Source organism: Sapajus apella, unplaced genomic scaffold (assembly GCF_009761245.1).
Source record: "Sapajus apella isolate SASKATOON/1434 unplaced genomic scaffold, GSC_monkey_1.0 scaffold10, whole genome shotgun sequence".
In the NCBI taxonomy this organism is placed as follows: Eukaryota; Metazoa; Chordata; class Mammalia; order Primates; family Cebidae; genus Sapajus; species Sapajus apella.
The window spans coordinates 21690805-21716605 of record NW_022436950.1 but is presented as its reverse complement, the minus strand read 5'-3'; the positions used below and the strand labels follow the sequence as shown (position 1 = coordinate 21716605).

Sequence of the window (25801 nt, the reverse complement as noted above, 5' to 3'; positions counted from 1 at the left end):
GAGATGCCCATCAGACAGAAGGCAGGGGCTGGGAGAGTGAGTGGACCAAGAGGGAGTGGGTCTGCTGCAGGAAGATGGGTGCCAGGTAGCAGGCAGGGGAGGGAGTGAGTAGATGCAGGCGGGCTCCAGGGAGGATGCTGCCTCTCCAAGACTGATGGAGAGATTGGCCCCAAAGTCAGGCCAGGACAATGAGTGAAGAAGCTCAACTTTGCCAAAGCAAACCAGCCTCCAAAAAGGCAGGGAGGAGCACCCAAGGCCTGAATAGATTCAGCAAAGAATCATCTGGAATAATCCAGAAACAGGACCTTTACTACAGAAGGCTAGATGCTGCTGTGAGCTGAATAGGGAGGCTGGAGGGCTGGAGCCTGAAGGCAAGAAGCCCCACTGTGGGAGCCACACACCCACAGAGCTGGGGGTGGCATCCACCCACCCCCACTTGCATGGGGCTCTGAGTGGCCTGGTGGAGTCTCCCCAGGTGGCCACACAGGGAGGAGGTGAGGACAGGCAGCCCTCAGCCAGCCAAGTCCACCAGGGCAATAGACGCAGGCTCCGTGGACATGTCTACTGTGGGTTTGGTGTGGTTTCTTTTGTAAAAGTTGCTTTGAAAAACTGAAAATCAAACAAAGGAGAAAAGAGGCCCCTGCACCCCTTCAATAGCAGAGAGGGGAATGGAGCCCCAGGACTCTGGTGAGGGCTTCCGGGCCAGCTCAGCTCTGCTCAGCTCCTGGGAGCAGCAGGGGCCCTAGGGAACGGCAGCCCCCCCCTCGGCCCCACACTGCAACTGCTCTCACCTCCCTGGTCTCCTGCAAGGGTGCCCTGGCCCTCAGCTCACCTCCACCGCCTCCAGCATTCTGCTGAGATCCCACCCACCCCACCACAGTGAGCAGAGCAATTGTGTGAGGAAGCCAGTCAGATTTGATCACTTCTCTCTCCTTTTACTTTCCAGACTTTGAGCAATGTCATTATGCCACTTTTAAATCTGAAAAACAATTCTGCCTTCAATGCCGTCTATCCTCCCAGAGGCCCTTCTAATCAAACCCTCTGCAAATCCAGCCCTTCTGATCATAATCCTCCCCAGAAGACACGGCACTTGACGGAGCCCCTTCCTCACAGGCTGTGGGTCAGAGTGGATACAGCGCTGGGCTGACACCCCCGCCCCAACTCCAGACAACCCCAGGGCACAGCTTTTTGTGTCCCCAGGACTTGCACAGTGCCCCCCACCTAGCAGGGGATCAGTGAAGTAATTGGAGGAAGGAAGGAAGGAAGGAAGGAAGGAAGGAAGGGAGGGAGGGAGGGAGGGAGGGAGGGAGGGAGGGAGGAAATGATGGGTGCAAAGTAGCTTTAGGTGGGTAAAAATAAGTATTTGATTGATAGAAGCTTAAATTTCTTTTCTTAGATATGATTAGAGTCGGTATCTTGGGGTCTTGACAGGTCCAGATAGCTTGCACTTGTCTACAGGTCTGGCAGGAGAGGAAACAGGGAGGGAGGCTGAGGGGGAAAGAGTACCCGTTCCCCCATCCCCTGCCTCAAGCTGGATATTTGAGCACAAGAGAGCAGACTGTGCCCAGAGCTCTGGCTGGCTCTGAGCATGGCTCCGGCCTCCAGCCTGCACCCGATGGCAGAGATTACAGAGCACCAAAGGCACATTCACTCGTGAGGGTATTGGTTTACACTGTGTTGCATGGGCAGAGGCTGCTCCCCAAGCCTGCCAGCTGCCTCGCAGAGCAGGGCCAGCTAAGGGTCCGAGGGCACTGAGACAAACCCAGCGCTGCTCGACAGGGAACAGTGCGAGCAGGTGGCTGGCAGATGCTGGGTCAGTGGTGTCATCTTTTTACCCGCAAGGTCAGGCCTGCTTGTATCTGAATTCTCAAGACTCTGATTGTGCCAGTGAGTCGGGAGAAGACTCCCTGCTCGGAGAAGACAAAAGAACCAAGAAATGCTCCTCAAGAAGCTGCTTCATCCAGGCCTCTGCCTTGGCCTCTATGCAGACCAGCACACACTAAGATCCACTCCTCTTGTCCCTCAACGTCTCTGCCTAAGGGGGCCAAGAGGACAATCTCCCTGCCACAGCTGATTTACCCTCTCACAGTTGGGAAGTTCTACCAGGGGGCTAACCCAAACCTCTCCTGCTGGTCTCTCAGCCCTTTGTCCTATAAGATGTGACAGACCAAGGATAGAAGCTTTCAGTAGCAGCTTTGAATTTCTCCCTCCCATGCTACTGCCCCCACCACCTTGAAGTCACAGGCCAGGAGGGCTGTCCCCTCTGGGGGCCAGGTGACCATTTCCCAGCAAAATCAGTTCAGGGTTGAATCCCAGGCTCTCAGCACCCACGTACAGAAACTCGCCCCTGAAGCCCCCTGCTCAGACTCAAGGGGCACATGTATCACACCCCGGGAATCTTGGACTGTTTCCCTGAGTTATCTGGGACCACCTGCAATCCTGTACTCCCCTCTCTTGCTGGTTCCTCCCACGTCTTACTCAAAAGTTCAGAAGGCAAGAATGCCAGACCCTGAGAAAATACATCAAGGGCAAACACTGTGGTGCACATGAGTTTTCTCCCATAGCCCCACCCACAGTGAGCACAGGGACTCTTCTCCCCACTGCTGAACTGTCTCACTCTCAAACCCGGGGACACATTCTCACCGCTCTCCCATCTGGCCTGGGCCCCAGGAGATGAAGGGTGACAGGGCTACGCAGGCCCGGGGCTCGCTGGAAGGCGGAGCTCACAGGCTTTTTTGCTGCTGTCATCCAGGGATCTGAAACTCGGCCTCCCTTTCCATATAATGGGGTAGCCCTTCCAGGTCAATCCAGGCACCTCTTTTAAAGCTGAAAAGACATCAGTCCACACAGCCTAAAGCATTTTGGGCTACAGATGAAGATCACAAAATGATAGGTAGCAGTGTAGATCCCTGACTGGCTCCAGACCTGCCATGTTGGAATCCTGCCTCCACCATTCATCCAGGAGGCTTCCTTGGACAAGGTCCTTAACTTCACTGTTTCTTGCCTCAGTTTCCTCATCTATTAAATGGGAACACTTTTTGTGACCAGATGTTCATGTGAAAGTACTTGAGTCTCAGTTGTCAAAGAGGCCTGAGGACAATGATTGACACATTTCAAAACTAAGGCAGGAAACCACCATGCAAGGCTTGCAGAAGAGATGACTGATACCAAGAAGTGCAAAGACCACCCACAGAATGGGAGAACACAGCTGCAAATTATATACCTGATAAGGAACTTCTTGCCAGAATATAAAATGAATACTTACAACTCAATCATGAAAAGACAAAACAAAAATTTAAAAAGTAAACAGAGGATGGGGATAGAAATTTTTCTGAAGAAGATCCATAATTGCCAATTAACACGTGAAAAGATGTTCAACAGCATTGATTCTTAGGAAAACACAAATCAAAACCACAATGAGATACACTTTCATACCTACCAGGATGGCTAGAATCCCAAAGACAGAAAGTAAGAGTTGGTGACGATCCAGAGACAGGTTCATACATTGCTGGTAGGAACGCCAAATGGTATAGCCCCTTGGGAAGCAGTCTGGCCATTCCTCAAATGATGACACACGTGACCCAGCAATTCCACTCCTGGCTGTCAGCCCAAGAGCAATGAAATCCTAAGTCCACACAAAAACTTGCACATACATGTTGATGGCAGCATTCTCCATTAAAGCCAAAAAGTTGAAACAATGCAATGTTCATCAATTGATGGTGAAGTATGGATACACAAAATATGGTATGGATTACACTAGAATATGATTCGCCAACAAAAATGAATAAAGTACTGATACATGTTACAACATGAATGAACCTTGAAAACATTAGGTCGAGTAAAAGAAGCCTGACACAAAAGACCACCTACTGTATCATCACTCCATTTACCTACAATGTCCAAAACAGACAAATCTACAGACACAGAAAGTAGATTAGGGTTAGGAGTCGCGGGCAGAAATGGGGGTGGCTGCTGCTGGTTATAAGGTTTCTTGGGCCGGCAGTGATAAAATTGTTCTAAAATTAGATTATGGTCATGATTGTACAAGCCCAATTATACTACAACCCATTGAATTGCATACTTTAAACAGGTAAAGTTGTGGTATTAAATTATATCTACACAGCTATTAAGTTTTTAAAAAGACAGTGATGGCTGAAAACTGTTTTGTGGCTCCAAACTATACCGCCATACACATCACACACACACATACATATCAAAGGTGTGAAAAGATCAGGAAGTGGGGAGGATGTGAGAGGCAGGGGCTTAACTGTACTGCGGGAACAGGGGCAGGGCCGCCCTGGCCACCTCAACACCCGTCTTTGCGGAGGCCAAGAATGCTGATGATTTACTTTGGACCAAGGTAAGGGAGAGCCAACCTGGGCTGCCTCAAATGCTGTCCACGAGGGCCCCCTGCAGGGGTGAGAGATTTCAGCAGGAGGAGGCTGAAGGGAACGAGGGATGACTGGGCTGAGGAAGGGGGTCCAGAGCATCTGAACAGAACCATGTTCGCCACCCAAAGGGAACAGTGAAAGAAAGACTTTTGGGCAATTGGACAGGGGTCTCCCAAATGTCCACAGAAGTGCTGCAGGAGAGAAGCCAGATGGCATGCAATGCCTCCAGAATCTTCCATTGGCAAAGAACCCAAGACGCACCATCTGTGTCTCTGTCTCCACACAGAATATGCCTGTGCAACCTCACCAGGCAAGAAAGAATATTCTGGAATGTTCCCCCTTCCTAACCCTAAATACATAAGTCAGGAAAACAGAAAGAAAACTTAAAGAGCCCCCCCAGCCACGACCCCTCACCCCTGCCAAACACAGCAGCCAGGTAAGAGCTGACAAGGGAGAGAAACAAGTTCGCCAGCACCGGGCATGTTTATTTATTACCAACCAAAGGACCTTGTATTACCTGAGGGTGACTAGAAAAGGGATGAAGTTTCCCTAATGTCATTTAGGGGAAGGGAAAACGTAGAGTAGACTTAAAAAGGGTGGCAGTACACAAAACACGTAGCTTTATAATCACATCCTTCAAGTTCCGCTTAATCAGCCTAACAGGTACAAAACAGCACCCACCTATAGGTGTTCGGGAAGGATTCATCAACAGAACATACAGTCAGTGGTGCCAGCACCCAGTAAGTACACAGTGCTATCATCCCATGGTCATCGTCAGCAACAGCGTCCTCACCATTGTTAGGGTTTTGGAGCTGGAAGTCCTTTTTGGACTCCATCCTCCTCAATTCACTGATAAGGAAACTGAGAACCAGAGAGGTGAAGTAATTTTTCCAAGGTCACATAGCGAATTGATGTCAGAGGCATGTCTCCTGACTCCCAAGAGTGGGGCTCCTAGAGCAGAGCCAGCTACAGATGGTTCCAAGAGAGCAGAGTGGGAAGGGGAATGTGGGCTTTTTCTTAAGAGGAGAGGGCTCATTCAAAATCACATCTGGGTCATCTCTCCTCCAGCAGCTCAATGGCAATAATAACAGACACAAATCACTGCCAGCACAGCATGCACCACTCTGCACCACTCTGCTTGTCGCATTTCATGTCTATTACCTCATTGTATATCAGACAATAATCCTGTAAGGGAAGTACTGTTATTGAACCCATTTTACAATTAAGACATTTGGGTCTCAGGAAGCTTAGAACCAGATCTTCCAGTTCTAGGTCCCACAGCCTTAATCCCTATAGTAGAGATTGGTCTGTTCAACCTTATTTCCAGCTGCTTATCTTCTATACACAACTTCCTTGGCCCCTTCGGAGCTAGGCGTGGGTGTGTGGCTTGTTTTGTAGGTGCTACAAGATGAAGCTACCCTCAGCCTAGAGTAGCTGTGATGAACAGAGACCTTGCTGACCCTCAGCAGACAGGTAGCGTGAGCAAGAAATATGCTTTTGTTGGGGTAGGCCACTGAGAAGGTGGTACCATTTGTCACTGCGGCATAACTGAGCCTCTCCTGATTGATAACACCACTAAGCCACGCTTCTTCCTGCTCTGAGCGCATGGGTTGGTTGGGAAGGTCTGAGGGAAGCCTGGCAGGCCCCTCTTAGCTCTTCACAGGTCATGAAAAGATGCAATGCTTCAGCTCAGTAGAGAGAAATACTATGTACTCCAGCCCTCACATTTTATAAGGAATAAAAAGGATCTACGGAAAAGGAGTTACCAGAGACACCCAGAACCCAATCTCCTGCCTCCCAGGCCAATGTCTAACCATGCCGGTCTATCTTTCCATGTCTCTCATTTATTTCTTTCTTTCTCCTTCTTGCTCTCTGCCTGTTTGCTGTATCTCTTTCCCTCCCTCTTTCTTCTTTCAAAAAAAAATATATATGTATATATATGTGTGTGTGTGTGTGTGTGTGTGTGTGTGTGTGTGTGTGTGTGTGTCACAGAGTCCTTGGATAAGCCTAGCTCATAAGAAATCACCACAGAGCAGGGATTCCTGGCTCCAGGCAGAGGCTCCTCCCCAGACAAAAGTACCTGGGGAGTGGACGGGCACCCTGCAGAGCTGGAAGTTCTCCCCTGAGGGCTGAGAAGCTTGGGCACAAAATGAAGGCCCTCTGTCACCAGCCCCCAGTTCTGGTGGGCTTGTCCATGGAAACAAAGGAAGGACTGATGGGTGTCAACCAGGAGAAACCCAGAGGTGAGGTGGACACCAGCCCCTCACCCTTGTCAGCCAGGCTGGGAAGCTTGTCATTCCCCGTGTCACCCTGTCCTTTGTTGCTCAGCAATCTGCTTTCTGAGAGCACCCCTCACTTGCCCAACCCCATTCCTCATCCTCTCTTTTGAGTTAAGAGAAACTCTAAACAACTGACATCCGAGGAAGTCACGTGGGGGTGAATGAGAAGGCAGGGAAGGACCAGGCCTGGTGAGCCTTCGGGCTTCTCAGGGGCAGTGGGCAGCCCACATCCCTTGGTTCAGGGCTTGCTTCCGAGAACGCTTGCCCTGGAGCACTACGGAGGAATTTGGAGCCTGCTCTATACTGCAGAGGCAAAAACATAGCACCACCCCTACCCATGGGGACCTGGAATCTGGGCACGGGGTGTCAGAACTCAGGCCAAGCTGCTAATGGGGTTTCTGGAGGCTGTTAAACTGGTGTAAGCCGCAACGCCAAGCTGGCAGGCTCCAGACCTAACTGGAGAAAGGCAGAGGCGCCCGCAAGGAGGGCACCAGACCTCTCCCCACCAACCATCCTTGACCCTCCCTTCCTACCCACTCAGTATCAAACGCCAGGGGCATCCAAATACATATGACCCAGAAAACTCCCTCTCAGGTGTGATGAGCTGAACTGTTTCCCACTCAGATTCCTGCGTTGCAGTCATAACCCCCAGCAGCTCAGAATGCCACTGTGTTTGGAGATACAGCCTTTAAAGAGGCAATTAGGGTGAAAAGAGATCATTAGGGTGAGCCCTACTCCAATACACCTGGTCTCTTTATAGAAGAGATGAGGATGCGGATACATGCAGAAAGAAGATGATGTGAAGACACAGGGAGAGGACAGCATCTCCAAGCCAAGGAGAGAGGTCTCAGGAGAAACCAGTCCACCGAAACCTGATCTCAGACTTGTAGCCTCCAGATCTAGGAGAAAATTCATTTTTGTGGCACAAGCCCCCCGGTCTGTGGCGTTTTGCTGTGGCTTCCCCAACAGACTAATAATACTTCAGGCATGAGGCTCGCCAGAAGGCACTGCTCTGGAAGTAAAGGGTCCCCAAGATGGCAGGCACTCTGCTGCTGGCCACTGTCCCATAGCAGAGAACATCGTCTGGTCGGAGGTCCTTGTTATTGAGCTTCCATTTGATTCTTCACCCTCATCGCGCACCCCCTTCTTCTGGCCCAAGTGCAGGTGAGCGCAAAGTCTCTACCACAGCCTCAGTTTGCTACACAGAGGCACAGCTGGACCCGTCCCACAGTGAAACGGGCTGCCCTGTGTGGTAGTGAGTCCCTGTCATCATTAGGGCTTGAGAAGTGGGACAACCGCCCTGAAGGAGCCACCTCAATGAATTAGGGATGTGGGTTCGGGGGTGCTGATAAGCTGAGCTCCAAAGGAGGTCGAAAGGGATTTCGATTCCAATATCAACTCCACCTCTTGTCTCATAACCCTAGACAAGATTGCTAACCTCTGCCTACTTCCAGGGTCTTCACTCAGGATATGGGGTAGTACAGGCTGAACTGAGCTAACGCCAAGGAGGATCCATACATGGGGTTTCCTGCCCCTTTGGCAAGTCCCTTCCCTCTTGGGCTTTATGAGTGGCCTGGCCCCCTGAGCCTGAGAGGTCAGCCTTCAGAGAACAGCAATTCAACAGAATTTGGGAGAAGGCTCCAAGTGTCATAGTGCTGCAAGCTATAAACTTAAACTTGGAGCTGGGTTGGGGGGCTGCAGGCAGTGAGGAAAGAGTTAAACGCACAGCAGTTCCTAAGCTAAAGGTTAAGTCAGGAGCAGCAGGAGGGCCTCCTGGGGGACCAGGAGCTCTGAGCCTGATGCTGGCCATGCTTCACTGCCAGGAGAGGGCAAGGTGGGGACACAGGCCACACGAGAGGATGCAGGCCAGAGATGACATCTGCTCCTGACTGCCTGGCTCAGTGCTCCCTGCCCTCCACTCCTAGTCACCTGGTGGGCTTCAGAGGGAATGGTCTGGCCTCTACTATCACCCTCCCCAGTGGGCCTGAAATAGGAGAGGTAGGCAGGGGGCCACTTTCAGAAGCTGCCCCAGGTCACCTTGGACACGCATCCCTCTACCTGTTTGGAGAGGCCAGCCACTCATCAGAAGCATTCCTGAGTGAGTCGCCCACACTCTTCTCTGTGGGTGGGGCCAGGGGCTGAGCTGTTGCCTGCACTGACATTCTGCCTCAGAGTGAGCCCAGTGCCTCTGGGTGCCATGCTCCACGCACAGCACCCCTCACCTAACCCTCCCTCTTCCTAACAGCCAGGATGGGGTGAACTTGTCTGTCCACAAGTGAGAGTATTGGCTAGAGAGGTCCTAGGCTCAGTGAGACCCAGGTACTGCCACCAACCAGATGCCCAGAGCAGACCTCTAGGGACATCAGCCAACCCAGGACAGCACGGTGGGCAGTGTGGTGGCTTGAAACCTAGATCTTTTCTTGACAGGCTTAGCAACCTGGGGCAGGTTACTTAACCCCTCTGTGCTCCAGCTTCGCCATCCGGACATTAAAACTACCACAGAATCGCTGGGAGCATCAGATGAAATGGCAACTACTAAGTTCTTGGTGCCAGGTCTGATGCGTGGTAAGCCCAGGCCTTCTCCCTTAGCCATGTCTGCGGGCGCCTGACACGCTGGCCACAGTGATGTATCAGGGACTCCCGAGGAAACACGGCACGCAGCCCCTCCTCAGGTTGTGCTACCCTCAAGGGGCTGAAAATGATTTGGTGACTGAATCCCCATTTCATAGCAGGACAAACCGAGGCCCCAAGGGATGGTATCTTGTCAAGGGGTTTGAAGCCAGGTAGTTTGTCTGTGGAGGCTGCATTCTTAACCACATACTAAACTGCCTCTCATGAAGGCTGCCACAGGCAGGGAGAGGGGACAGAGGGCTGGCAAGGGAAGGTCCTGGCCGCCTCTCCTGCCCCCTTGCCCTTCCTTTTTTCCCTTCTAATCTATTCCCTCAGGCAGAGGGATGGAACCAGTGGGACCTTTTGGCCAGCTAAAGGTCAGCTTGTCCTGCAAGTACAGAGGGGCCCTGTCTGGAGGCTGAGAAGCTGGCCCTCTGCCGAGAGGGGGAGCCGCTCTTGACTCTGCTGTCCCTAGGCCACCTCCCACTCTGACCACTCTGACCGTCTGCTCTTCTTCCTTCCCCCACAACCAACTATATCCTAAGCCCCATCTTTCCCACAATTCCTCCTCACCCTTAATTATTTTACCTTTTATTTGCCTGGCACTTTATAGTTTACTAAATGTTTTAACATTTATCATCTCATTGACTCTGCACCAAGGAGAGATGGAGAGACAGTAAAAATTCTTTCCAATTGCCAAGTGTTCTTGTTAAAAATGCAAACATCCCCAGCACAATGGCCAATTAGGCTGGCAGCCACTGAGACCTCAGAACAAATCACTCCAGCCTCCGCTTTCTGCTTGGCCACTCAGCAAGAGGGAATGGGGGAGTGCTTTTCCGGAGCAGCCTAGGGGGTCAGAGGGACCTGGTGGGGTGTCTCGGCCAATCCAAGGGTATTGAGCCCCTGGGGGAGGAAAAACACCACAGGAAGGGGTTGGGAACCGAGGCAGGTGTGAGGACAGGCCATCCATCCACTTTGCAACATTAAACGTAAAAAATGTGCTCTCAGGAAGTCCCCAAACTGTAGTCCAACCACCCTCCCTCATCCCACCCCTGTCCGAAACCTTGTGCTCATTCTGGTGCCCCCAAGGTCAGAGGAGAAATCTTTATTCAAGAAAAGGCCCAGCCAGGCACAATGGCTCACGCCTATAATCCCAGCAGTTTGAGAGACCAAGGCAGGTGGATCATGAGGTCAAGAACTCAAGACCATCCTGGCCAACCTGGTGAAACTCCATCTCTACTAAAAATACAAAAAAAATAGTTGGGGGTGGTGGCGCACGCCTATAGTTCCAGCTGCTCGGGAAGCTGAGGCAGGAGAATCACTTGCACCCAGGAGGCAGAGATTGCGGTGAGGTGAGATCACGTCATTGCACTCCGGCCTGGCAACAGAGCGAGACTTTGTCTCAAAAAAAAAAAAAAAGGTCCAAAGACTTTCAGAGAGGAGTCATCAAATTCAAAACCTTGGGGAAGGAGACAGGAGACAGGGCGGTGCAGAGGAAAGAGGGAAGGGGGAGGCCCCTAGGCCTGCCTGTCTCTAACCCAGCTCTGCCAGGGGCCCCAGGATGGCAGAGCCCCACCAAGGACTGGCTTCAGCTGGGAAGAGAAGCTCAAATGCTGGGGTGCTGTCATCCTTGAAAGGGTCTTTCTGGGTCATGGGGGTAAATCAGGAGGTTCTGCCTCTGGTGGGGTCTCAGTTACCCCAACCGAACACAGATGGGAGATGGGCCAGACCATCCCAAAGGTCCTTCCAGCTCCAACATTCTGCGGTCCTATGACCAACTCAGGAAAAGAAGCTTGTGGCCAAACCCCAGACAGGGCATCTCAAGACTTCCTGAGCTCTAGGCACGCTCACTTTCAGAGCCCACCCCACATCTCCTTACACATATGCAAATAAACCACATAAATAAATAGAACACACGTAGAACTCTCAAGAGACGACCTGAGTTGCAGTTGACCATTTGACATAATGTTAGGTTTGTAGCTAAATTAAACACGTATTAATTTCAATTCTGCTGCTTTCTTTTCAAATTTTAGAGCCTATCAGTTTGTTCCCAACTCTCAAACATTTGTGTTGGCTGTGGATGAAAGCTCACAGGCCCTGGATCCTGTGTCTCTATTCCTAGTGCTCTGACCCCAGAGAACTAAGGCAGCAAGCCTGAAGAAACCCAGCAGTGGGTTTAATGTACATGTAACAAATGCTGTTTTTGCCACGCAATGGGGGGTATCTCAAGCTCCACTCAAGACCACATCCTCCAAGGAGCCTTCCCAGACCACTTCAGCTCTCAAAATCCCTCCCCTGCCAATCCCAGAGAACTCACTGTCCACGAAACCCATTTGGCTGCAGCAATAAACTTCCATGATAACCCCCTGGTGGCCATTTTGCTGTACTCTTTGGCTCTGTCCTCATTTTTAATATTTAATACATCCATATATGTGCCATATCGTCCCCCAGTGAACTATGAGCTCTCAGAGGTGCCTCTGACTTCCCCTCTGCCTCCTCTCAAACCCAGATCTCTAGATAGCAGACCAAGAGAAGCAAGGTCACGTGAGCAGAGGCTGTGCAGTCTGGAGAGGGGCCAGGAGCCTCTCGGTCCTACCTACCCTCCATGCCGTCATCTCGATGCCCACTGAAGTTGTCGTAAGAGTCCCAGCGGATGAGGGGGTCAGAGGTGTTATAGTCCACAGACACGCTCGGCCCATTCTCCAGGTGCTCCATACCTAAGAGGGATGGGAAAGGCAGGGGCAGGCAGGGAGACAGTGTGGGGAGGGAAAAGAGTTCAGCAGCTGGAAAAACAGAGAAGCCCACAAGCTCCCCCAAAGAATGCTCCCTGAGGGACTTCTCATTTTCTTGAGCATGGCGGGCGGGACCAGTGGCTTAAGCTGGACGGAGAACTGGGAGTCTAGTTTCTTACATTCTTGCAAAGGCTCATGCCAGGTCATAGGGGTAAATCAGGACAGGCACTGAAGAATGAAGACCCCCTGGAAGAAAGCGGGAAGGACCCCTGGCTGGGTGTCTGCCTCTTTCTCTTCTGTGTCCCCAGGGCTCCTGAGGCAGTGCCAAGAGACTAGAAAGTCTGCCCCTGGAGTCAGACCCTGGGGAGCGGGGGACAGGCTGGTTATGAGCTGCATGGGGTCAGAGACAGCAGGGAAATCACAGCCCTGACATTGAAAGGGCATAGACCCTCCAAAAGGTCCTCCCAGGCATAGCCCTGCCCCACTCTTAAAATTCTCTCCACTCTGGACAGAAACATAGGGGACACAGCAGAGCTCCTACCCACCTGTAGAAAACCCAGCTCAACATTAGGACAAATACCTAATGTATGCAGAGCTTAAAACCTAGATGACTGGTTGATAGGTGCAGCAAACCACCATGGCATGTGTATACCCATATAACAAACCTGCACATTCAGCACATGTATTCCATAACTTAAAGTAAAATTTAAAAATAAGCAAATAAATTTTTTTTAAACCCAGCTCAAAGACAGTACAGCTGCCAGTCAAGCCTTTCAGGGTGAGTTCCCTTCCTGGCTTGGCAGTCCTTTCCATAGTTCATCCAGGGTCCTCTGCCCATAACCTAACTTCATCTCCTTTCATTCCGTTCTCAAATAAGATGGTGAACAACTGGTCTCCACTTATAACCAGTCTGGAGGCTTAAAGGTTATTATTAAACTGGCCTTCAGGTTGAATCACCTCAGTTCTCATAAATACTCATCTATCCGGCACCTTTGAGTGCCCCCTGCCCGCCAGTCACGCCATCCATCTACCATGGCCCTCAGTCTCTGAATATAACAGGCTGATGACCTAAGGGAACCAGAACAGTTTATCCAGCCCAGCGCCTCTCTGTCTGCTTTTTTATTTTTATTATCCAGAGATTAAGTCACTGGTTCATGTTTAGCTAGGGGTCCACTCTGAAACCCAGATCCTTTACTGATGGCCTGCCTCTCAAAGATAAGTTGATCGTTGTGGAACAGACCAGCGGTGGGATTGTGGTGGGGATAAGGTCAGGATACAGGGAAGGAGTGAGATAATGAATTCTAACTTGGCTTATACCTTGAATTTTTTCTGGTCCGTAAGAAAATACAAACTCCACTTTGCCGTATTCCGGAAATCGATCATCTGAAAAAAGGGAAGGAAAAACAAAAATAGGCAAAAAGTCCCAAAAAGGATTCCATAAAAAGTTTTCTTCTGGAAAAAATTAAAATACCATCTATGAACACAGTTAATAATATAATAATAATCAAAGCATATTTATATTTTTACTTATATACATGAAATTATATCTATACAATGAAATTAAATCTCCTGCTCACTCTAGCCCCTGTCCTACTTGCCTGAGGTAATGAGGTAACTGCTTCTGACCACTTCCATTTCTTTTCTACCAGCAATTTACCTCTAAGAGTCTAAATAACAGTCACTATTTCTATGCCGCTATTTCTAGGTACCAAGTTTATTTTATTTTATTTTATTTATGTATTTATTTATTTATTTTGAGATGGAGTCTCACTCACTGTCACCCAGGCTGGAGCGTATATTTATATTTTTGAGACAGGGTCTTGCTCTGTCGCCCTAGATGGAGTGCCGTGGTGCGATCACAGCTCACTGCAGCCTCAATCTCTCAAGCTAAAATGATCCTCCTATCTCTGCCTCCAGAGTAACCGGCACTACAGGTGCAAGCCACCACGCCCAGCTTGTTTTTGTATTTTTTTGTAGAGACAGAGTTTTGTTGTGTTGCCAAGGCTGGTCTTGAACTCCTGGGCTCAAGCAATCCACCTGCCTCAGCCTCCCAAAGTGTCGGGACTACAGGCGTGAGCTACCATGGCCAGCCAGACATCAGTTTTAAATAACCTCTATTGATTGACTACTATGAATGTGAACAATTTGGTTCACTTATACCACTACCCCCACTTCCCTTCTTCTTAAATCTGATTGTTTTTATTTATTCTATGGACTATCTTTGAACCCTTAAATAAGATGGTTAAGCCTCTATTTATTTTCCTTTTTTTAGAGACCACGTCTCACTGTCGCCCAGGCCAAAATGCAGTGGTGCAATCATAGCTGACTGCAGCCTTGAACTCTTGGGCTCAAGTGACACTCCTGACTCAGGCCCTGGAATAGCTTGGATGACAGGCACACACAACCACACCTAGCTAATTTTTTTTTATTTTCTGTAGAGACAGGGTCTCACTATGTTTACCAGGCTAGTCTTAAACTCCTGGCCTCAAGCAATCCTCCTGCCTTGGCCTCCCAAAGAGCTGGGATTACAGGTATGAACCACCATGCCTGTCATTCCTCTATGTATTGATCTATCAATTTTCAGTGTTATCTCCTGATTCACACTATGTGGGAGGAGGAAATCTGTGACCCTCCCTTCTCTCAACTTCTGCCCAACCCCTTATTTATTTTATCAGGTATGCCTTCATTTGTCCTTGTTAAGACTGTTATCATTTACATTCTGTACTGTAATTATGACAGCATCTTCTGGCTCCAGTGCAAGGAGAGTTCATTAAAGAAACACCCTTCTACATCAGCCAGACTACACTAAGGAGACCTGGACCCTCCTCCATGCCCCAGGTCCCGTATTTCTCTGGCTGGGCCCACTCTGGACACAGATCATTGCCTGCTGCTTGTAGGAAAAGGAGTTACAGCAAGGATGGCATCTGCTCCATGGGACACCTATCATGCCTGTGCGTATCTCCATCACTGCAGGCATCACTTCATAGCATCATGTTTGCATGACTCTCAATGAGGAAACTGTGAACTCCCTGAGGGTAGGCCTGACTTCTTTCTGTTCATACCTATAGAGTCTAGCACATGCCCAACACATATAGACACACAAGTGATGCTTGGTGGGTGGGTGAATGGATGGATGGATGGATGGATGGATCTAGCATATGCCCAACACAAAAATGATGCTTGGTGGATGGGTGGGTTGGTGATTGGATGGATGAATAGATAGATTAATAGATGAATGAAGGGATGGATTAATGGATGGATGAATGGGTAGATGGGTGGGCGGGTGGATGGATGGATAGATGGATGGGTGGATAGATGAATGAATATGTGGATAGATGGATAGATGAATGAAGAGATAGATTAATGAATGGATGAATGGGTGGATGGGTAGATAGATGGGTGGATGGGTGAATGGATGGGTGGATGGGTGAATGGATGGGTGGGTGGGTAGGTCAGTGGATGGATGGATGGATGGATGGATGGATGTAAGGATAGACTGGTAGATGGACAGACAGATGGGTAAATAAATGTGCATTTATATGTCCCAGGCATGAAGGTAATACAGATGCAACTTCCAATGGATAAAAGAAAGAAGTAAAAAGCAAACACCAAACCTTTCCCAACCCCCTCTTCTTTCCTCAGAAAATGGTTCCCCCTCGCTGCTGCCACAGCCCTTCACTATTGCTCTTCTGTCCTGCAGGATAATTATCCCCTGCTAGTCTGCCTCCCAACTCAAGATATTTGAGCTCCGCCAAGGCAGAGACCATGTCATGTTTTACTTTGAATCCCTGGCACTTGGTACAGATCCTAGCACAAAGCAGATGCCCAATGAATGTTGAAAAAAATCATTATCAATAGGACACGTGACAAACTGGGAGGACAAGATGAAGGAGAGACAAGGAAAGTCATAGAAGGCTGGAAGATATAAAACAGCCCAAGGACTGGGAGGAATTACCTCCACTTCCACTATGGAATTCCGAGGCCATCCCAACCTCAACTCTCTCCCAAGTCTCTCTCAACTCCCTCCCACCATCACCCTGAGACTAGGCAGACCAAATGGCTCAGAAAAGACGGTCCCCATACCCACCATATCCTCTCAAACTGAGCTCCCCTCCCTACCACAGGGGTGCCCACCCCCAGCTCCACTCAAGGAGCCCACCTTTGAAAGCATCATCAAGGTCCTCCTTCCCAAAGACAACCCCCAGGTCGTGGATGGCACAGGTGTGGAACTGCACACGGAAGATGACGTCTCGAGCTGGGCTTCGGAACTTCTTGTGGTAGCACTTCAGCTGGGTGGAAAGATGGACAGAGCCAGTCAGGGGCCTAAGGCCGGGAGGTCAGGTCCCAGGGAGCCGCCTTATCAGCTCCACTGACTGAGCCCCCGAGGCTCACCCCAAACCCAGTGAGGGAGAGCTCATCAACACCAAACAGGATCTCAGAGTTCTGTGGGGAAACATCTAGAACAGCAGGGAACTGGAGGCCAGTCTTGGCCTTTGGGGACAAAAATGTCCTCCCAAGAAGTTACTGCATACAAGTCAGAGTGCAAAAAAGTAAGATGGATTTAGGAAGGACTGAAGTTAGGATTCAGAGGGTCATTGTCACCAATCAGAAGCCAGGAGGTAACAGCTCACACTGAGTGCTATTTCCCTGGAGATGCTCCAGAACAATAGCTAAGCCCAGGGTAAGAGACACAAACTGTGTGAGACTGGAAGGTCTTGCAAGAGCCCTGAGAGCCTATGGTTCCAGGCCTGGCAGCCCAGGAGGAGTAGCTGTCTTGAGGCAGAAAGGGAGAAGAGAAAAGAAGACAGAAAAAATAAACAAGGATAGGGCTTTAGACAGAGGGACAGCACTCACCAAGATGTCTCCCTTCAAGAGCAACCCTGGCTCAATGGTAATGCAGACGCTGGTCTGGCTGTCTCCTGGGATGTTGCTAATGGAGAGAGGCAGGCAGAAAAAGAGGGTTGCTGGAGGGGAGATGAGGAAGGGGTGTTTTCTCCCTGCTGCCCCTATGCCACAGGGTTAGTGGGAAACCTCGCTACTGTCCTTTCATGCCTCTTGAGAAAACTCTCTCCTCTCCCCACCCTCCTGCCCTGGTCCTTAGCCCTGGGCCTTGAGCATCCCTGGCCTCTTATTCCCATGTAATACTTACTAGATGCCAGACGTGTACACAGGTTGCATGGCCTGGTAGATGCGGAGAAATGGCCGACATCCTATAAGAGTAGGGTGGGTGTTAGCTAAGACAGCAGAAACTGACAGGTAGGAGGGGCAGAGGTGAGAGTGAAGGGAGAAAGAGAGAAAGGAGGGATGAATGATTGGGTAGATGGATGGGTGGGTAGGTGGATGGGTGGGTAGGTGGATGGATGGATGGATGGATGGGGGAAGAGAGGTAGAAGGGGAAGGAGGAAAAGAGGAAAGAGAAAAAGAGGAAGCAGAAAGGGGAAGAAATACCATCTTTTCACTTGTAAAGCAATTTAAATTATAAAAACATTGCCCACCCGACATCATTGGCCAGCAGGCACTGCAAATATCAAACCCATTTTGCAAATGAATAGATTGGGGCTTAGAAAAGTTCAGGAGGCAAAGCACTTGAGAGTCCAGTGGAAGCCTTATGACTCCGCAGCTCTCGTGCTGTTTGTTACTATCCACAGCTGCCTCTTAGATGAGAAGATGGAAGATGAGAGGGAGGAGTTGGCAGGAGTGGAGGACAGAGGGCTCAAGGCAGGTACCTCCTTTAGACTCAAAGTTGGGGATGCCGTGCATGATCACATGGTGTAGAAACAAGGGCTTGTTGTTCATTTTGATGGAGCCAGAGAGTAGGCCGCTGAAGTAATGCACGTACCTGTGGCGGTGGGAGAAGCAGCTTCAGGGAGAGAGGTCTGTGCTGACGCAGTCATCCCTGTTCTCTCTTCTCCAAGCGCATTGCCCTAGGCTGCTCACCGACTGTACCCTCTCCCCAACCAACATGATCCCCTCCCCAACCAGGCCCCCCTCCCAGACCTGCCTGCCTGCCTGCTGGGAGCCCCAGGTAGGAAGAGAGCAGGGATGCCAGACCTAGAGCTGGGTCAAGCCAAGCATCCCACTTGGAGTTTGCTACCGCCCTCTGGTGGTCAACATGAACATCTCTTTCCTACTTCACTCCCAGCCCAAGTATCTCCTGCTGGACCAAAATTTCCACCCACATCCCTGACAAGCATCATTTAGCTGCACAAGGCAGACCCAACCACCAAGCAGCTAATGAGAAAACACACAAAGCTCAAACCAAGCTTGCGCTTATACTCACAGCCCCAGTTCTGCCCACAGATCCAGCAGCCACAAGTGATAGTCTAGCAAATAGTGAGCAAGACTTTTAATAAATGTAGTTTTTCACTTTCTCTATATCACACTAAAGTACATGAAGTCCCTCGGTATCCTTGAGTTTATTTGGTATTTATATCTAGTTTCTAATAAGTATTCCTATCTCGAGGGTCAACATCCCCCAATTCTTTAACAAAGATCTGCTGGAAGAATGGAAGGACTGGCTCACACCCTCTACTTCTAGACAGAGAGGATAAATAAGGTCCAGAAGGGGCCACTGCACTCCAGAGACACACAGCAAGAACACACAAAGCTGGGAGTGGGTGGCGAGAGCAGGAAAGAAATCTGGGCTCCAATGTATCTGCCCAATAAACTAGAGATCAGTCCTTCTGTGTCGATTGGTCAGCACTTTCCCTTTTCAGATTGGCCAGGGAATGCCAAGCTGAGGCAGCTAAACCAATCAGAATGTATTCTGATGCTCTGCAGAAGCCAATAGCAGCTGTTTGAGGAGGGTGGAACTAGAACCCACATGACCATGATAAGACCCCCTCCTGTCTCTAGGCTCCTTGGCCCCCCTCCAGGCCTGTGGGCCTCTGTCCTTGGGCTTGGGTGGGGCCTCTTCAGACTACTCAAGCAAGATAATCTGATGGGCAGCACCCGCTCCTATTCAGGCCCCTGCCCAGCCCCCTGCCCCATTACTCAAGCCGGAAACCTGGAATAGCGGTTCCTATCAGATCTCTGGATCACGCCAACAGGATGTGTCTGTGTTCTGGGGACAATGAGTCCGGGGGCGGGTAACAATGAATGACAGATCTACAGGCAAAGCCCTTCCCTCTCTCTTTCCCTGCCCTCCTCTGCTCCATCTGCTCCATTCTCTGCAAGTGACACTGACAAGAAGGCAGGAAAGTGGCAACAAATGCATAGTAAATCCACAGTTGCATTTTCACATCTGGGCTCAGAGAGGTGACCTGCCCACAAGCAGAGGCAGTGTCAGATAGGAGACAGGCAGACACTGGTAATGTACACACCCACAGAGACACGCCCCCAACTGCATGCTATGCAAACACATATTGAACATCAGGTGATATGGTTTGGCCGCATCCCCACCCAAATCTCATCTTGACTTGTAGCTCCCATAATTTCCTCATGTTGTGTGAGGGACCCAGTGGGAGATAACTGAATCATGGAGGCAGTTTCCCCATCTCGTGGTAATGAATAAGTCTCACAAGATCTGATGGTTTTATAAGGGGAAACCCCTTTCACTTGGCTCTCCCTCTTCTCTTGTCTGCCGCCATGTGAGACGTGCCTTTTACCTTCTGCCATGATTATGAGACCTCCCCAGCCACGTGGAACTGTGAATGCATTAAGCCTCTTTCTTTTGTAAATTGCCCAGTCTCGGGTATGTCTTTATCAGCAGAGTGAAAAATGGACTAATACACCAGGGAATCCCCAGATAATCCTATTCCTGAGAGATGACACTGATCCCCGGCCTCCAGGCCTTCACTGCTCAGCCTCAGAGATGTGACTCTGTGCCCATTCTCTCCAAGCCACACTGTGCCATTGGAACAGCATGCTTCTCTCTTAGTAACCTTATCCTTCAAGGTCAAAGGCCACACCATGATCACGGTGAGCAGACACACATGACAAGCCAGAGACTGAGAAGGCAGTGCTTGACCAATCATTCTTTCTTCCCTGGGAAGACTCTCATTGATCCATGGCTGCTGTCGGGGACCTAGCCAGAATTGTCTGCACATAAAGACATCCCATTTCTGATTGCTGACTCTGAGGCTGGCTAGCAACTGTTTTGTGCTAACCGTAAGATGCTGTATTGCCTGAAGACTCACTTCTTGGGCTTCCCATTATAAGGGTGGGGATAGGCCCCACCAGGGACAGCACAGTTCCTGTCAGCCAAGCAAGGTAGGGTGATGGGGTATGTGTTGGGACCCTCAGCATGGTGAGGCTGGAGAGCTCGAAGATCTGCAGCTCTAGGCCCTTGTTGGCCCAGTCAGTGTGTTCAGGCTAGAAAGGCAGACAGGATGCTTTGGCCTCTGGGCCCTTGCATTCGGTGCTATCCCTCTGTATCCTTCACCCCAGGCCCTCCCCTGGAGGCTTTCTTCTCCGCACCCAGATCTCACGTTACACGTCACCTTCTCAGAAGACCCTTCCCTTTGAATCAGCCCTCTTGCCACCCCCACCACTCCCTAGCCCTCGTGGTTTGCTTTTTTCTTCGCAGCTCTCCTGTCTATCTGGATTGTTTCCTTGTGTGCGTATCATCCACTAGAAGCTGAGCTCCATGAACCCTTGCCTGGCAGATTCAGCACCACATCTCCAGTGCGTAGAACGGTGCTGACATTACAGCAGGTGGCAGGCCCACGACTCCCAGCAGCAAACGGAGCTACCGTCCAGATCTCCAGCTTGGGCTTGGGTTTCCCACCACCCTGGCTGCAGCCTCCCCTTAAGACCACCTGCCCCTGATGCTGCCTGTGCCTTCCCGTGGATATCATTGAGCAACATGTCATATACAGAGCAAGATCCCTCCGAACAGGGGATCCCTCCGGACAGGGGGTCACACAACCAGGGGGCACTGCCCTAGCCCAGGCATTGCCAGGCCTTCATGTACTTTCCAGTTCTGCCACTAATCGCTATAGACCGTGGCCATGCCCCCTGCCTTGGCCCAGCTTCTCATCTGCTAAATGGGATGCCTAGATCGTCACATGATAGCTCACCATGATTCCAGTTTAGGCTCAAATTCACCTCCTCTAAGAGGTATTCCCCGACCATCCCCATTAAAAGAGCCCCATTCCCCTCCTATCAGTTTTCGGGTCTGCAGTGCCCTATTCTCTTTGTTTTCTATCCTCGTCACTATCTGACATTGTCTTGTTTGTATGGTTATTTGTTTCATGTCCATCTCTCTCATTAGATATCAGCTCGCCAAGGGAAAGGACTCTGTCCTGTTTGCCTAGATGTCTCAGTGCTTGGAGCCATAGTAGATGATTTAAATGTTGCTGAATGAATAAATCTATCCCTGCCCTGCATTCCGCCTGGGCTATTGTGAGACTCCAATGAGATCATGTGGTTGAAAGCTCTCAGTAAAACTATCTAAACTCTCCCAACAGAAGGTGACCCTTATCGTGAGTCTCTGACCTCCCACCGCAGGAGGCAGTGACGCAGTCTCCTGTAGACTCATCCAAGCACTGAAGCAATCCTGCCTCCAAGGCCCAAACAGCACACACCTTCCTATACCAGCACCTTCTTATCCCCAGACCGATGCTTCCCCACGACAGTTGCACTGCTCCCTAGCACAGGCCTCAGAGCCAACTGCCATGCCAACCCAGGGGCACACACCACAGGCTGGCTCCTGGGCTCTCCTGTGTGCCTGAGCTCATACCATTGCAGGCTGGCATCTGAAAACATGTGCCTGGCACACCCCCACCTAGTCACAGCTATCCCATCCCTGTGGGTACACTAGTCTAGTCCCCACATAAGTGAGTACACACATACATGTGAACCCCAGAGACCCACCTTCTTTGGGATGGCTGGCCAATGGGCACAATCTTATCCTCATAGAACCGTTTCATTGCAAACCGGTCCAGAGCCTGGTCTGCGCTGCAGGGAGAGACAGGTGGTCAAAAGAGGCAACTCCTGTGTCCAAGAGCCCCTTGTTTTCCCCACCCCTGCTCCCTCAGACCTGCAGAGCCCTCCAGCCAGCCCTTGTCCTAGAGGGCAGACAAGCCTCTTACCCCTACCGTCCCGTGCTGAGAAGCTTTCAGGAAAAGAGTGCTTCAGCATCTGTCCATCCCGTGTGGGGCAGGACTCAGCCCAGGGCTTTAAAGCTCAGCAGCCTGGGAGCCCATCTCAGGACTACCACTTATGAGCCCTGTGTCCTGGTACAACTTCCTGAATCTCTCTGAACTTCATTCTCTTCACCCATCAAATGAGAGTGAGAATTGCCCCCTTCCTCAAAAGTGACTATGGAGATGAAGTGAGGGAACATCCATAAAGAGCTTGGCACACGTGGCACATAGTAGGGATACAGGAGTGCAGTAGGGGTACAGCCTCATCTTTGCACATCATTAAGCAAAGATGAGACTGGCTTGGGTTGCTCAAAGTCCTAAAACTACAGCAGGCCCTCCACAGAATATTCTACCCATCCTCACAGAGCTCTCAGAGAAATTGCTTTGAAATGAAAAGATCACAAGTCTCCAGTGAGTTCCCATCACCCTTAGAGCAAACTCCAAAGTCCTCAGTGAGGCCACGAGGCTCCATGGCTCTGCCATCTCCCAGCTTCCCTTCCTCTTCCTCCCCCACTTGCTGATCTTCAAACACCCCAGCCCCTTGCATTCCCATCCTTCCTCTTCTCTCAGTGTGCAGGGCTCATCCCATAGGCTTGACATGACTCGCCCTTTCCATCCTGGTCACTCAGGTCTCTGCTCCAGTGTTGCCTTGTCAAGAGGCCTTCTCTGACCACGTGCCTGCCTCGACACTGCCCTTCTCAAGTCCCTTTACTCTTCATGATAATTATCACCTGCTGTTACTAAGGCATTTGTTTACGTGTTTAACGCCCATGAAAGCAGTGGCCTGGCTTTGCCCTCTGCTGCATTCCCAGCACCTAGAACAGAGCCTGGCACAGTGGCTGTCCAATATTTATTGGTCCTTCCTTCCTTCCTTCCTTCCTTCTCTCCTTCATTCCCTCCCTCCCTCCTTCCTTCCTTTCTTTCTTTCCTTTTTTTGAGACAGAGTTTCCCTCTGTCACCCAGGCTAGAGTACAGTGGCACAATCTCAGCACACTGCAACCTCTGCCTGCTGGGTTCAAGGGATTCTCCTACCTCAGCCTCCCGAGTAGCTGGGATTATAGGCACCCGCCCCACCAGGCCCTTTAGTAGAGACGGAGTTTCACATGTTTGCCAGGCTGGTCTCGAACCCCTGACCTCAAGTGATCCGCCTGCCTCGACCTCTCAAAGTGCTAGGATTATAGGCGTGAGCCACTGCCCCCCGCCATATTCCTTGTTAAATGAATAACAAAACAAAGGGGTGAATCCCTCTGCCTCCCTGCAAAGCGGGCTCAGAAAGGGAGTCAGTGACTGGATGATCTTAATTTTTGTTCCAAACACCTAGGTAGGAAGAGGGGCCTACTGTCCAGAGGCAGAGGAATGGATGAGAAATGGCAGAGGAATAACTTCTAATTGTTCTGCCAGCCCAGCTCTGATTTGACATTTCTTTCTGACTCCTTTCCTGCTGGCCCAGGGAAAAAGAAGGCTGTTTGGCAAGGAAAAGTGGCTCTGAGGAGCTGGCTGCACGGGGTGCTCATGACAGGGCCTGCCTCCCAAGGCTGCCCACGAGAGCCCCAGACAGAGAAGTGGACTCTCCTCCCTCCCATCCTCTGTCCACAGGTCCTTCCTCCAAGCTGGGGACCCCTGCACCCGTCCTCATTCCTTCTGTGCTTATCTCCTCACTCCAGTGAACAGAGAGGCTGTGGGTGGATGAGAGGAGGGGGGTCACACTGTCCATGTTCAGGGGATGGGAGGTTGCCGGCCCCTCTTACCTGGCAGAAATGTTGCTGTAGTGCATGTAAGCTGCTATGACAACTCCTATCCTGCCTCGGTTTCCCTGAAAGAGCCACAAAACACAAAAGCATTTATTTCCAAAGCCAGTCCTGCTGCACCAGAGCTTATCTAGAAGCCTTTGTGGAAAGGAGTCGGGGCTGGAGAGAGGGATGTGGATTTAAGGAAGACCATAAGGAGGAAGGGGCCCCAGGGGAGGGAAGCAGGTGGGGGGCTGAGTCTCAAAAGAAACACAGCTGATCATCCATCATCCACTGCCATAGACATAAGCTGATGTCCCCCACATTGCATGCTCACAAAATCCAAAGATACAGGCGGGTACACACAGTCATCTAAGGACACATCCATACACACACACATGCATGCACGCACACACACATACATACACGCATGCACGCACACACACACACACACGCCACAGCTCTGACCTTGTTGTGAAGAACAATGACATTATGGGGGTCTGCATTGAGCCACGTGTCCATGGCCTTACAGATGCTGCAGATCTTCTCCAGGGCTGGGGTGTGGAGGTCGGGCCAGCCAAATTCCAGTACCTGCAGCCCAAGCCATAAGTGAGAAGAGGGCAAAAGCCCTGTAGAGCCAACCAAGCCAGTGGGAGCCGTATACACCACATGCCAGTCCTGGGGGGCGGCCCTTAGTTGCTGGTTCCTGCCAGGACTTGGTTCCTCCCTGTTCATTGGCCAGCGAGTAGGCTGGGGTGTGATGGGCAAAGGCCATGCATGACCCAGTACTAGGGACCCTCGGCCCAGGTCTTGGCCCTGGCACTGACTCACTGTGGGGCCTTAGGCTTCATGTCCTCTTCCAGCCTCAATTTCCCCATATGTGTGTTAAAAATTAAAAAAAAGAAAGGCTTGGAGCTGATGACCTCCAGGTCCCTGCCATAGGACTGACCTGCAATGTACTGAGGCCCCAAGCACTGTCCTCAAGCTCTCCTCCCATGGACAACCCTGAGGCCTGGCTCAGGTGTAGGAGGAAAAAGAAAAGGGCCGCCTGATGTTCATGCCTCTTTTCTAGGCCCTGGACACAAAAACCATCTGCTTTTCAGGCCAGCCAAGAGCAGCCTTAAGGGTGCAAAGGGCAGACCTGGATAGTAGGCATCAGGCCTCTCAAAACCTTTCTAGACTCACCAAGTTTAAAGTAAAAGAGAACTCTGCAAGGGCCCATGGAGCACACCTCATCCAGCCAGGCTACTTTCAGAGGGTGCACTGAGGCCCAGAGAAGCCTGTCACCCACCCAGGGCCACACAGCAGCAGGCACCAGACTCAGAGCCAGGGGCAGACGCCCTTGGCAAAGCCCACATGCAGCCCCTGAGCAAACAGAGTAAAAAGCGGCAGCAGGGCCAGGCGCAGTGGCTCAGGCCTGTAATCCCAGCACTTTGGGAGGCCAAAATGGGTGGATCACCTGAGGCCAGGAGTTTGATACCTGTCTGGCCAACATGGCGAAACCCCGTCTCTACCCAAAATACAAAAATTGGCTGGGCATGGTGGTGCACACCTGTAGTCCCAGCTACTCAGAGGGCTGAGGCAGGAGAATCGCTTGAACCCAGGAGGGGGAGGTTGCAGTGAGCTGAGATCATGCCACTGCACCCCAGCCTGGGTGACAGAGGGAGACTCCAGCTCAAAAAAAAAAAAGAAAAGCAGCAGCAGAAATGTCAAAAGCAGTGATACTCCACTGCTTTAAATCCAAAAACTAAACATCTCTCAACTCCAGCCTCACCCATCAGATTCTGTGTACTCCCCGGTGGGCAGACCTAGGTGTAAAGTCACTGCCCCAAGCTTCATGTTCTGTAATTTGCATTATGGAAACGATAAATAGATCATTTTCCATTTTCCAGACATAAGATGGCACTCTGAATAGGCTTTTCAAACTGTCACAGCATTTTCCCCAAGATTCTTATGTGGGAACCCCGGGGAGGG

The 25801-nt window shown here is 50.7% G+C and overlaps 1 protein-coding gene and 1 long non-coding RNA gene across 19 annotated transcripts in view; one reads left to right on the top strand and one right to left on the bottom strand.

The window, feature by feature from the left end:
* The window catches only part of TNS1 (tensin 1), a 204574-nt gene that overhangs the window by 69059 nt on the left and 109714 nt on the right, over nt 1-25801 (bottom strand). For all 18 annotated transcript variants that reach the window (XM_032278268.1, XM_032278266.1, XM_032278265.1 and 15 more), the window contains 9 exons: nt 24296-24418; nt 23849-23913; nt 21829-21912; nt 17739-17851; nt 17162-17222; nt 16867-16942; nt 16172-16301; nt 13330-13395; nt 11881-11997 (listed from right to left, as the gene is read on the bottom strand). In XM_032278268.1, coding sequence (XP_032134159.1) covers nt 11881-11997; nt 13330-13395; nt 16172-16301; nt 16867-16942; nt 17162-17222; nt 17739-17851; nt 21829-21912; nt 23849-23913; nt 24296-24418 — 835 coding nt within the window. The remainder of the gene's footprint in view (nt 1-11880; nt 11998-13329; nt 13396-16171; nt 16302-16866; nt 16943-17161; nt 17223-17738; nt 17852-21828; nt 21913-23848; nt 23914-24295; nt 24419-25801) is intronic.
* On the top strand, nt 20018-21672 carry LOC116551807. Its single transcript, XR_004269070.1, has 3 exons — nt 20018-20029; nt 21466-21468; nt 21591-21672. It is a non-coding gene; the product is annotated as an uncharacterized LOC116551807 (long non-coding RNA).